Here is a 13,180-nt window from a genome sequence, read left to right on the forward strand (position 1 = left end):
GTCATTGATTCCTCAGCTGCTGCGTCCCATGAGGATGCAGCCGTGCCAGGGGGGCCTTGAGGGTTCTGCTGCCCTGTCTGCAGGCTCCCAGTCCTCCAGGTGAGCCCTGGTTAATGGAGCCAGCGTGGAGTGGTCCTAATCGGGTGAGCCAGGATTGGTTCTCCACTCCTCCACATGCACCCCTCCTCCTCCTTGCCGAGCAGTTCACTTAGAGCTCTCTCAGCCTCCCCTCCCTCCCAGGGTGTCTGTTGTGGGGAGAGGAAGGGAACGTGATTGTAAGCTGCTCAGAGACTCCTTCGGGTAGAAGAAGCGGGGTACAAATCCAACTTCTTCCGGGAATGACAACTGACTTGGGCGCTCGGCTCCCCAGGAGGAGATGGCAGCTTTGGGAGGCAGTGGCCACAGCGTTCGCTCCCTCCTGAGCCCCCCCCCCATCCTGCACTCCCTGGGCTCCATCCAAGAATGGCCCAGATCAGAGCTGGCAATTCCCACTGCGTATCGCATATTATTGCTTTGTCCAAAAACTCGTCCCTAAAACTTTCTTCTGTTGCTGATCATGCCTGATTCTGCACCCAACAGCCCATGAAAGCCCACCTGTCTCTTTGGGTTCCAGCTATAAAGAAAGAAAAAACTAGGGAGGGTGGGGTGGGATCCTCTCCCAGGGTCCAGGGGGGCCACATTGTGGCTCTGCAGAGGTCCATGGACCACAGTTCCCAAGGTGTGGATTCCAGCATGTTGGTTTAGAGCAGGGGTAGACAAACTGCGGCCCTCCAGATGTCCATGGACTACAATTCCCAGGAGCCCTTGCCAGCATTCGCCAGCGAATGCTGGCAAGGGCTCCTGGGAATTGTAGTCCATGGACATCTGGAGGGCCGCAGTTTGTCTACCCCTGGTTTAGAGCTTTCAGGTGACCAAGTGATTCAGGGTAAGAGGGCCCCACCCTCAATAAACCAATCCAGAAACATTTTGTTCACCCCCCCCCTCCCGAAATGTGACATCAGAAGCTCCCTTTACCAGCCCGGAGAAAGTTTCACGGATCCTTCTTATGAAATAGTCCTTAACGGTGGCCTCTAATTGGCCCATAATGAGTGTAATAGCAATAAGGACCCAAATTCCCAACAAACGATTAGGCAGAGTCCCTCCTGAGCACGGAGCCTGGTTCATCCGGAGAGTCCTGAATGTCCTCAGTAAATAACATCTGGCCAGAGGCCATCCAAGTATCAATTCCTGCTCCGGGCCAGTCTCTTGTCCACTTTCTCTTGCCCTGGCCGGGCTTCCTGGTCGTCCATTCCTGCCTGTGGTGGGGAGAGGAAGGGAAAGGCGGTGGTCAGCCGCTTGGAGACTCCTTTGCACAGTGAAAAGCAGGGTATAAAACCCAACACTCCTTCTTAATGGTAGGCCATCCTATGGCATTGTTCCCCAGTGGGGCTCCTGCCCTTCTCAGGCTCCACCCCCAAACCTCCAGGAGTCCCCCAGCCTGGACCTGGCAACCCTGACCCTCATCCTCCACGGGTCCCCTCTGGCTCTCAGTGGCCTGCCAACAAAGACTGAATCCACAGTCTCCCTCTTAGTGACGTTGTACTGTTCGAATGCGGGGGAAAGAAGTATTCCGCAAAGCAGAAATCCCCTCCTTCCTTGTGGGAAGATTCTGAATCCCAAGCAGAAGATAAACAAAAAACCCGGGCAAGATTCCACTGGATCCGTGCGCAGTGCCCACATGCCCACTGCGCCAGCCTGTTGCGGGCAGTAAGGGAGGGTGTGTGGCCAGCGGCAAGAGTCTCTGTTTCCGCAGGCTGAGCAGAGCGCCAGGAGGAGACGAGACTAAACTCAGCCCTTTCAAGCAGCCTCAGTTCCCCCCCCCCCCGCCAAGCGGTGCAGGGAAGGGAGGGGCCTCTCCCCGCCCACAGGGTCTTGAGGAGCCCAATTAGCACCCCTGCCTTCGGTCAACAGGTGGGGCGTGTAATCTTGGAGGCCTCCTGAAGGCTCAAATCATGACGGGAGCCTGCCTGGCATTCCCCCCCCCTTTGCCAGGCGAGGCAGCTTGCCCCTGACCTAGCCAGAGTGATCCCTGCAGCGGTCTCTGCCCTGGGACTGGTCCAGTTGAAAATGCAGCAGCTCCAGTCCTGACAGGGACAGCACCAGCGCTCTCCCAGCTTCATGGGCTCTGGAATGGAGACCGAATTGGGTTCAGGGTCTTAGTGTTCACTGTCAGAGCCCTAAACGGTCTGGGACCGGCATGCCTGTGGGCCCATCTCTTCCCTTGTACCCCCAAAGAGCATGAAGATCTCGTGAGCAACGGCTGCTCAGGATCCCAGCCCAAGAGGAGAGAGAGTGGCCTCAGCCCCAGGCACGGCCTGTTCAGCTCCAGCCCCAGTCTGGGGGAATGCCCTCCCAGAGGAGTGTCAGGATCAGCTTCTGCTCTCTGCCATGTTTGATTTCAGTGAACCTAAGAGACTCCATATTGGTGTGCTTTGTTCTTGTTGCCTTTCCCATGGACCCAAAATGCTTATGACTCTTAAGTGTCCCTTTGATCCCCCCCTCCTTTGATCCCCTGGTTTTCACACTGCATGTTCTCCCTGCTTTGATACATTGTTGCCAGTGTTCCTGTAAACATCTTATCTGCTAGCCTGAGGCGCCGGCCTGACCAAGGTCGTGCTAGCTCTGGCACCTTGGCAGGAAGCCTGGGATGGCACCTGGGTGAGGAGTGACCCCTTCCCCTTGGGAACGGGTCTGGTTTCGGCGGGAGAATTGTATTGATAACTTCTTGCATCCCCGATATCGAACAGTCTTGATGATTGATCTACAGTGCCTAGTAACCTGTAGGTCCTCTTCTTTAGAGCTCTGTCCTCCCCTCCTTTTCCTGAACATTTCCCTTTTCTTTCTTAGTTCCTCTTGAAGTTCTGTTTTTCCCCACAGGTCAAAGGGTTTAGGCACATTGAGAGATGGCCGTAGCCAAAGGATAGTGTCTGGGTGGCAGGTTGACATGGACAGAGAGGTTGTTGAGAGGCATTTAGCTGCACTGGATGAGTTCAAATCCCCTGGGCCGGATGAAATGCACCCGAGAGTACCCAAAGGACTTTCCAGAGAACTTGTATAGCCCTTGTCCATCATCTTCGGAACCTCTTTAAGGACTGGAGATGTCCCGGAGGACTGGAAGTGAGCAAACGTTATTTCGATCTTCAAAAAAGGAAGAAGGATGACCCGGGAAACTACAGACCAGTGAGTCTGACCTCTGTTGTGGGGAAGATAATGGAGCAGATATTAAAGGGAGCGATCTGCAAACATCTGGAGGACAATTTGGTGATCCAAGAAAGTCAGCATGGATTTGTCTCCAACAGGTCCTGCCAGACCAACCTGGTTTCTTTTTTTGACCAAGTAACAGGTTTGCTGGACCGGGGGAATTCAGTTGATGTCATTTACATGGATTTTAGTAAAGCTTTTGATAAGGTTCCCCGTGATGTTCTGATGGATAAATTAAAGGACTGCAATCTGGATTTTCAGATGGTTAGGTGGATAGAGAACCGCACTCAAAGAGTTATTGTCAATGGTGTTTCATCAGACTGGAGGGAGGTGAGTAGCAGGGTACCTCAGGGCTTGGTGCTCGGCCCGGTACTTTTTAACGTATTTATTAATGATCTAGATGAGGGGGTGGAGGGACTACGCATCAAGTTTGCAGATGACACCAAATTGGGAGGACTGGCAAATACTCCGGAAGATAGAGACAGAGTTCAACGAGATCTGGACACAATGGAAAAATGGGCAAATGAGAACAAGATGCAATTTAATAAAGATAAGTGTAAAGTTCTGCATCTGGGTCAGAAAAATGAAAAGCATGCCTACTGGATGGGGGATACGCTTCAGGTAACACTGTGTGTGAACGAGACCTTGGGGTACTTGTGGATTGTAAGCTAAACATGAGCAGGCAGTGTGATGCAGCGGTAAAAAAGGCAAATGCCATTTTGGGCTGTATCAACAGGGGCATCACATCAAAATCACAAGATGTCATAGTCCCATTGTATACGGCACTGGTCAGACCACACCTGGAGTACTGTGTGCAGTTCTGGAGGCCTCACTTCAAGAAGGACGTAGATAAAATTGAAAGGGTACAGAGGAGAGCGACGAAGATGATCTGGGGCCAAGGGACCAAGCCCTATGAAGATAGGTTGAGGGACTTGGGAATCTTCAGCCTGGAGAAAAGGAGGTTGAGAGGGGACATGATAGCCCTCTTTAAGTATTTGAAAGGTTGTCACTTGGAGGAGGGCAGGATGCTGTTTCTGCTGGCTACAGAGGAGAGGACACGCAGTAATGGGTTTAAACTTCAAGTACAACAATATAGGCTAGATATCAGGGGGAAAAATTCACAGAGTAGTTCAGCAGTGGATTAGGCTGCCTAAGGAGGTGGTGAGCTCCCCCTCACTGGCAGTCTTCAAGCAAAGGCTGGATACACACTTTTCTTAGATGCTTTAGGATGCTTAGGGCTAATCCTGCGTTGAGCAGGGGGTTGGACTAGATGGCCCTTATGGCCCCTTCCAACTCTATGATTCTATGAATCTACTTCCAATTAATCTACTTCCAAGATCTACTTCCAATTAAAGCTTTCTTTCTATAGAAGCCTGTTTGTGACCAGAGCCCTCCGCATCCCTGACCAGTCCATAGGGCTTGTGAGACTGAGCTATTCCACCACCAGCCCCCAAATAAATAAACACCCACTGAGAAGTGCTGGCCCCACCCCTGGCAAGCAGGCAAGATCGGCTCCTGAAGGCCCGAACCTCCTTGTCAGAGGCGTTATTCATTGGGGCCAATTGGATTACTTTGTTTTAACCTGAATGATTCTTATTATTTTATGATGTTGTTTACCTGCCCTGAGCTGTATTGGAAAAGTGGGCTAGAATAATAAAGACATTCGTTATTATTAATTAATTAACCCTTCTCCACTATGGGAAACCAGCTCCCCCCTCCCCTCTTCTTTATTTATTGTTATAGATTCTACTTCTTTTGTCCCCTGCCTTCCCCCACCCCTGAAGAGGACCCCCAAAGTGGCCTGCCTCATTCCCCCCTCTCCATTCCACCCACCTGAGCTCAGACCTGACCCGCTCCAGAAGGTCTGCTAGAGCAGTGGTCCCCAACCCCCGGTCCGGAGACTGGTGCCGGACCGCAGATCAGTTGGTACCAGTCCGTGACTCCTCCTTCCTGGCTGCTGCCTCGGGGGCTGCCCTGCCGCTCTGCCGCAGGCTCACCTTTGCTGCTCTCCAGCGGCCGCCATGGCTGGGGCTCCCCCTCGGCGTGGAACTGCACAGCTGCTGCTGGCATCGGGAAGTCAGGAGCGCTGGCGGGAAAGCAAGTGGAGCAGGGGCTCAGGTGGTGGCGACATCCCTCGGCAAAAGACTACCCCCCCCCCGGCCTCAGTAAAATTCTCAAGCGTTGACCGGTCCCCGGTGATAAAAAGGTTGGGGGCCACTGGGCTAGAGGGTTTGGCCAGCTCTGGGCTGGAAAAGACCTGGAGATGTTGGGGGAGGAGCCAGAGGAGGGTGGGGGCGGGGAAAGGGGACCTCAGTGGGTGGTGATGCCACAAGAGCCCGCCATTTCCTCAAAGAGAACTGCTCTCTCTCTCATCTGGAAATCTGTGATGATTCCTGGGGATCTCCAGCTGCCAGCCTGGAGATTGGCAACCCTCCCGTATGTGGTTAGGAGTGCGGACTTCCAATCTGGCATGCTGGGTTCGATTCTGCTCTCCCCTACATGCAACCAGCTGGGTGACCTTGGGCTCGCCACGGCACTGATAAAACTGTTCTGACCGGGCAGTGATATCAGGGCTCTCTCAGCCTCACCCACCCCACAGGGTGTCTGTTGTGGGGAGAGGAATGGGAAGGCGACTGTAAGTCGCTTTGAGCCTCCTTCGGGTAGGGAAAAGCGACATATAAGAACCAACTCTTCTTCTTCTTCTTCTTCTTCTTCTTCTTCTTCTTCTTCTTCTTCTTCTTCTTCTTCTTCTTCTTCTCCTTCTATTGACCCCCCCCACGTACCCACACACGAGCGTTTAGCGGCTGCCTGGGAGGGGGTGGCCGGAGAAGGCCACAGGGATTTGAGAGGTGCAAGTGCAAAGAGTTGGCCAGGCAGGACTTGTTTTAGAGCACAAATGCCATAGAGTGGAATCATCCATCACCCTGGGCCATTCCCGGCCCCCCTTGGGGCACACAGCTTCTCATTGCAGAGGCGCAGGGAATCCTGCCAGCAAGACGTGATCCAGGAAGGTCAAAAGTTTGAAAACCGCCATGATACTCCTGGGCGTCACGGCCCTTGACACTGCCAAGAGCTCAGATGCTTTCGAGTATTAAGCTCAAATGTCAGACGCTGAAAGGGAATCTCACTGGAGTCTCGGAGGACGTTCAGCAACCTCCGGGAGAAGGCTGGCTGTCAGGGGGAGCCTTTGGAAACACACCCGGGGGGGGGGGGTCCCGTGTATTGTATGGCAATGCATGTGGGGGTATTTTGGGGCTGGGGGCGTCTCTGGTCCTCCGGAACCCCCTGGACCTCTCCTCCTCCCATCACTCTGACTCAGGCAAAGACTTGCAGAATGCGTTGGCATCAGCCCCCCCCCCAGGGCCCCACAGGAGACGGTTGACTAGGAGGTGGCATGAGAACCATCTTCAAGTACGTGAGGGGCTGTCACATAGAGGAGGGAGCAGAATTGTTCTTTCTTGCCCCAGAGGGACGCACCAGAACCAATGGGAGGAAATTAATTAAAAAGAAACTCCATCTAAACATAAGGAAGAAGTTCCTGACAGAGCAGTTCCTCAGTGGAACAGGCCTCCTCGGGAGGTGGTGGGTTCTCCTTCCTTGGAAGTTTTTAAGCAGAGGCCAGATCGTCACCTGACAGAAATACTGATCTCATGAACTTAGGCAGACTGAGTGGGGGTGGCCCTTCCTGGCATCCCCAGGGGATTGCTGATCAGCAATTTTGGATGGTAGGAGAATTTCCTCCAGGCCAGGCTGGATTCTGGAGATTTTTGGTGTGTGTGTGTGTGGGGGGGTAATCATTTGGGCATGAAATTGGGGTTGCTGTGGGTGGTCAGGTAATTGTGAGTTCCTGCACTGTGCAGGGGGTTGGACTAGATGGCCCTGGGGGTCCCTTCCAGCTCTTTGATTCTGATTGACTGCAATTATATACCCCAGACAGACAGACAGACAGACAGACAGACAGACAGACAGTTTGCTCCAGTGCTTAGTTGGTGAAATTAGTGGCTTCTTTGCCAGCACAGGTTACCCTTTAGCCATCCTCAGGGTGTGCACGTGGGAACATCCACTTCATTAGTCCCTTGGACATCCATTTGGCATGGTCAGATCGTATTCTCCAGAAGGAAAAGGCCAAGGAGCTCCTTCAGTGCTGAGGTGGGCTCCATCGCTGAAGAGGGACCCTGACGTGGCGGCAGAGGCTCTGCTTGCCGGTCTCACGGGCCAGGACTGCAGCTGGCATCTCGAGGGCAAGGAAGGCCGTCCGGCTGCCAGAGCCAGGAAGGGGGCTTGGAGGTCTGTGGCCAGAAAGCGGAGAGGAGGCTGGGCGTGATGCATCGTCTCCACCTCTTTTGCCTCTTTTCTCAAACGCCCCCCCCCCCCTTCAAGAAGTGTTCACAACAGGAAATAGAAATCCTTCCTGGAAAACCAGGCTCCCATTTCAAGAACCCGGGAGGAAGTGGCACATAAGGAAATCTTCTCTTTGGAAAACCATTTCCCCCTTTCTTGGGCAACCGACATCCAAAGATATGGATGATGTTCTCCCTTTGCAGTGCCCACGATAAACCCCCTGCCAGGATACTAATTAATTAATTATATTTATATACCACCCTCAGTTCCTGCAGTTCCATGGAAGACGCCTAAGCCTGTGAAAGGGCGCAGGGTCAGTCCCAGCCACGAGCCCCTCTCCCAGCCTTTGAGTGAATCAGACCCTCCGCCCATCAAAGTCGCCCTGTCTGCCCAGGCTGGCAGCTGCTCTCCTGGGCCTCCCTCACCCCCTCCTTATACCGAGCCAGACTGTGGGGTCCACGGAGGTCCGTTCTTGCCTGCTCAGGCTGGCAGCTGCTCTCCTGGGCCTCCCTCACCCCCTCCTTATACCGAGCCAGACTGTGGGGTCCATGGAGGTCCGTTCTCGCCTGCTCAGGCTGGCAGCTGCTCTCCTGGGCCTCCCTCACCCCCTCCTTATACCGAGCCAGACTGTGGGGTCCACGGAGGTCCGTTCTCGCCTGCTCAGGCTGGCAGCTGCTCTCCTGGGCCTCCCTCACCCCCTCCTTATACCGAGCCAGACTGTGGGGTCCACGGAGGTCCGTTCTTGCCTGCTCAGGCTGGCAGCTGCTCTCCTGGGCCTCCCTCACCCCCTCCTTATACCGAGCCAGACTGTGGGGTCCACGGAGGTCCGTTCTTGCCTGCTCAGGCTGGCAGCTGCTCTCCTGGGCCTCCCTCACCCCCTCCTTATACCGAGCCAGACTGTGGGGTCCATGGAGGTCCGTTCTCGCCTGCTCAGGCTGGCAGCTGCTCTCCTTGGTCTCAGGCAGAGCTCTGGAACAGGAACAGCTCCCTGGACCTTTGAACTGGAGATGCTGCCGGGGATCGGGGCCAGGATCTTTCGCATGCCAGGCATAGCCCCTGGCAGGACTGGGCCTTGGCATGGCAACAGAGAGGGGGCTTCCAGGATGGCACCAGTGGAGTTAGGCCCAGCTAGGTGGGCGACAGCTGCAGACAGACAGGAGCTGCAGCACCAGGAATGGACACCTTTTATTTTTATTTTATTTATTTAATTTATATAGTGCCCTCCCCGAAGGCTCAGGCACCAAGCACCCAGAAGCTTTTGTTTCTGCATTTATTGAGAAAATTTCTTCTAGAATGCAGCTCCTGGGGCGGCGGCTGCAGCCGATGAGTTTTGTCCAGCTGACCCGGAGGGCATCTCGACCTGCAGGCAGCGGAGGAAAGAGCCCCAAGCGTCCAGGAGCAGCCCAGGCCCTGTCCTCCGACGAGAGAGGCTGCATAGCGCGGCTTTCCAAGGGCTCTCCTCCAGGCAGCTTAGGGTTAAGTCGGAAAAGGTCTCTGCAACACGAGAAAAGACAAGCGGTTGGCACTGCCCTGGTCTCCCAGCTGGCAGCAGGCGGTTCCCCACTGCGATGCTCTCCTGCCAAGGGCTCCAGGCACTGCACCGCCCCCCAGGTGATCAAGCCCAGCACCCCCCCCCCCCGAGGAAGGGGCTGCTGGATAGGCAGACTATGTGGCCCTCTGTCCAGCTGAGTTCCCTCCCCTCCCCAGCACCCTCCCAAAAGCCCCTCCAGGAATCTCCCATGCTTTGTCCCTGTGTTGCCAGCCTCCAGGGGGTGGCTGGAGATCTCCTGGCATCAGGGCTGGTCTCCAGAGCTGGCAGCGTAGGCCAGATAGCCAAGGAGCGCAACAGCACCAGTGGAAGCCCAGAGGGCAGGCCAGCAAGAGCAGGAGGGCTACCGGCCGTGCCAAAGAGGCAGCTGCCCAAGGTGGGGCAGGGGGCTGCTTGGGTCACGGGGGCTTCCTCAGGCCACTCCGCTCTTGGGGGGCATGCACCGCCACTGGCTCCGCCTGTCCCGAGATGAGCTGGAGGGGGGGGGGAGGTTCACGGCTCCAGGGTGGGGCCAGGGTTGCCAACTCCAGTTTGAGACATCCCTGGAGATGTGGGGGGGGGAGGGATGGGATGCCACGAGGTCCGCCCTCCACAGCTGATCTCTACATCCCAGAAAGTGGCCACCCTGGCAGCTGGCCTCAGTGAGGGAAACCCCCTCCAGGCCACCACCCCCCTCTGGGTCTTGTGGTCTCCCTCTGAGCAGAAGGTGGGAGAGGAGACCCTGCAGACTCTCGCCATGCCAGCCCCCCCCCCGGCCGTGCGGGTGGCCTGGGCCCTCAGGCGGAAGCGATTGCCCCCCCCCACTCACCTTCCGGCCGGAGTCCAGCCACTCTTTCAGCTGCTGCACCCACGGAGCGTGGAGCGGGGCACAGAGCTTCCTCCCCTTCACAGTGATGAAACTGTCAAAAGCAGCAGCAGCCGCAGCAAAGTGGCAGTGAGGAGGCGGGCCCTGCCACAGTCTCTCCTCCCAGGGAGACCTGCTCCTCCCACCGCCCCTGGGCCCAGGGAGTTAAATCGCCCACGCCACCCCTGCACCCCCGCACCCACACCCCCCGGCACCCCAGGCAGCCCTCAAGAGGGAGGCCGATGGGCAGCCGGCGTGGCCTGAGGCGGCAGAACAATGCTGGGGTCCAGCCAGGCTCCCTGACGGCCGGCCAACGTCCTCCTGGGTGCCCTGGGAAAGGGGGCCTGCACACAGAAGCCTCTGCCCAAGATGACGCCCCACAGGTCTTCCAGGGGGACTCAGCCCTTGCTCAACAGCCAGCCGTGAGGCCAAACAGAACACGGGGAGCTGAATTCGAGTCCCGTCACACCTTAGAAAGAAACAAGTTTTCCAGGGCAGAAGCTTTGGCGAGTCAGACCTCCCTGGGTCGGATCCGTGGCCAGGGCTCTCGAGCGCTCCGGCCCCCCAAATCTCGTGGGCTCCAAAGAGACTCTTGGACTGCAGCCCACGAGGACAGTTTTAGTTTTTCTAAATTTGTTTTTGTGATTTAAAGCCTGCCTTTCTCTAGGGGGCAGAGGGCAGGTGACAGAGAGAGAGTCAGTCCAGGGGCCAAACAGGACCCTCAGCGACCAGCGCTGTCAGGCCTTACAGTTCTGGCACCAGCAGAATGGAGGGGAGCGCCACACAAGCCCCCTCCTGAAACACACCCTGGGGCAGCAACAACCTCTCCTCCGCAGGCTGGATGGCCGAAGAAGCCCTTTTGCCCAGCCACCGAAAGGCCTCTGGGGCTGGAGAGGGAGAGGTGAGGCCAGGCTGAGAGGCTGCGGGAGTTTCCTCTCTTTGGCATGCAAAGGGCCCAGGCTGGGAGAGCAGCCCTTTTCTCCAGCCAGGGGAACTGAGCTCTGCAGCCTGGAGATGAGCTGGACTTCCGGGGGATCCCCAGGCCACACCTGGAGGTTGGCATCCCCGTGCTCAACCGCCGGGCCAAGCAGTCCCTGGGCAGGCTGGCCTTGCCTTTGCCCCCCCCCCCCATACTCACACCACGGCGTGGAGGAGGCAGCCCTCGTGGCCCTGCTGGTGGCGGTAGCCGCGGAGGAACTTGGCAGGGATGGGCCAGGAGCTAGTCCGCAGGCAGCAGTCCATCACCTGGTAGTAGCCGGCCACTGCGGAGGAGAGAGAGGGGCGGGACGGGACTGAGCCAGGCGGGCGGCACCACCCCGGGCAGCCCTCCCAACCCTTGGCTACCGGCCCGGGAAGAGAGCTCTCCGTGGCCGTCCTGGCTGGCTTTGGTACTTATTGGCTACATTTCTCTGCGGCTGGCAGGGATGCTTATGGCCCACTCCTCACGGGAGGCCTGCATGGGAGGGAGGACACACTCACATTTGGGAACAGCAGCATAACATCTGGAACACAAGAACACCTTCACAGCCATCAACTGGGACACTCGACTGTTATGGGGAGGGGGGAACAGTCGCCAGCTGCCCCCCACAGGGCCCCTCCAAGGGACACGGAGGATGGCATTGGGGCCCTCTGAGATCCCACCTCCCCCTGCCTTAGGCTCCAACACCACTAACCCCTTAAAAAAAAATCTCCAGGAATTCCCCCTACTGGAGATGGAAACCTCAGAGCACCCAGCGGCAGGGTACAGCTGCCACCCCCCCCCCGCCATGGAGCACAAGCCCCACTGCAGCAGGAGGTGCAACCCAGACGTGGGGCACAAGAGGGCTCAGACCTTGCACAGGGTGGGGACTGGGAGCAGGCAGGAGGGGGCTCTGCCCCAGGGGGTGCATGGGCTGGGGGAGGGGAAAAAGCTGTCCTTCAAAGCCACTTTCCTTCTCCCCAGGAGGGCATGGGGGCACACAGGAGAAGGCTCACCCTCTCCCTGCCGGGGCTACCTGCCTGGGCCGCTTCCGATTAAGGCAGGTGTTGCAGCCGTGCCCCGGGGGAAGCCCATGCCAGGAGCTGGGCTGGCGAAATCAGGGCAGCCGCTCTGCCTGAAGCAGAGGGAGTCCAGCGGCCCCATGGAAACCCACTGGTAGATGTTTGGGCAGCAGTGTGGGGGGGGGGGGGTTCCAGAGCAGCCCGCCCCCGGGTCGGGAGGTCCAGCTGGGCAAGCGGGATGAGCGCTGCGTGGGCGAGGGGCCGCCTGCAGCCCGGGCGTCTTACCCTGCAGGAGGCTGCCGCAGGAGAGCGCTGTCAGGCAGAGCAGCCACCCGAGGTGTGCCATGCTGGAGGGAGGCGGAGCAGGGAGACGAAGCAGCCCCAGCGGGAGCCCGGCAGCCGTCTGCCCCCAGCCAGCCAGCCAGGCCTACTTATCTCCCAAGTGGCTGCTGGCTCTCGCTTTCACTTTCTCCTGGCGAGGAAACACCTCCGGAGTCCCTGCTCCCGGGCCCCGCACCAGGGACGTGTCTGGCCCCAGGAACCACCCGGGAAACCCGTCCCAAGTTCCCAGGGCTGCAGGAAGCAGGGAAGGCTTGTCTGGGCCAGCGTCCCTGGAAAGCTGCTGCCAGGAGCCACCCAGCTCCGAGGGCCTGGCATTCTGACTCAGCAGGCAGCTTCACGTTTTCCCATAAGTTGCTCGCCTTTGTGCAACCAGAGGGGAAAACCAGTGCAGACCCAGACAAAGTGGAAAGGTCATGCATAAGAACAGAAAAACCCAGTGCAGGAAGAGTGAGGTGGGAGATTCCAGGGCAAGCCACAGAAGGGCTAACGCTGCCAATCCCCAGAGCTGGCCTGGAGAGCACCTGGAAGACAAGATCATCCCTTGAATGGAGCAAATGGCTGCCCTAGAGGGTGGGGGCTGGAGCCCAGCGAGGGAGAGGAACTTCAGTGGGAGATCAGGGCCCTGGGCACCATTTGCTTCAGCTGAACTGATCACTGCCTCGGCCCCTTCCCTTTGGCTGGCCCTGCAGAAGAACTGGTTGGCCCCTGTGTGAGACGGGAGGCTGGACTGGAGAGCCAGTTTGGTGTAGTGGTCAGGAGTGCCAACTTCTAATCTGGCATGCCGGGTTCGATTCTGCACTCCCCCACATGCAACCAGCTGGGTGACCTTGGGCTTGCCATGGCACTGATAAAACTGTTCTGACCAGGCAGTGATATCAGGGCTC

At 57.4% G+C, this 13,180-nt stretch overlaps 1 protein-coding gene across 1 annotated transcript; it reads right to left on the reverse strand.

Moving 5' to 3' along the window:
- Positions 1-8,764: 8,764 nt before the first annotated feature.
- Positions 8,765-12,504, reverse strand: LOC143841714 (C-C motif chemokine 19-like). The gene is made up of 4 exons (XM_077346391.1): positions 12,240-12,504; positions 11,113-11,236; positions 9,939-10,029; positions 8,765-9,075 (listed from the first exon to the last, which is right to left on the reverse strand). The coding sequence occupies exons 1-4, from the start codon at positions 12,298-12,300 to the stop codon at positions 9,058-9,060; spliced, it is 294 nt and encodes a 97-aa protein (XP_077202506.1). The 5' UTR covers positions 12,301-12,504; the 3' UTR covers positions 8,765-9,057.
- Between the last annotated feature and the right edge of the window lie 676 nt (positions 12,505-13,180).

This window comes from Paroedura picta, chromosome 7, assembly GCF_049243985.1.
Source record: "Paroedura picta isolate Pp20150507F chromosome 7, Ppicta_v3.0, whole genome shotgun sequence".
In the NCBI taxonomy this organism is placed as follows: domain Eukaryota; kingdom Metazoa; phylum Chordata; class Lepidosauria; order Squamata; family Gekkonidae; genus Paroedura; species Paroedura picta.

Excerpts from the sequence above, each read along its gene's own strand:
- LOC143841714 (XM_077346391.1), bottom strand. The coding sequence starts at position 12,300 with ATGGCACACCTCGGGTGGCTGCTCTGCCTGACAGCGCTCTCCTGCGGC. Across the intron at positions 11,237-12,239 it reads CTGCGGCAGCCTCCTGCAGG|TGGCCGGCTACTACCAGGTG; the intron begins GTAAGACGCCCG and ends TCTCCTCCGCAG. Across the intron at positions 10,030-11,112 it reads TGCCTCCTCCACGCCGTGGT|TTTCATCACTGTGAAGGGGA; the intron begins GTGAGTATGGGG and ends TGCTTTTGACAG.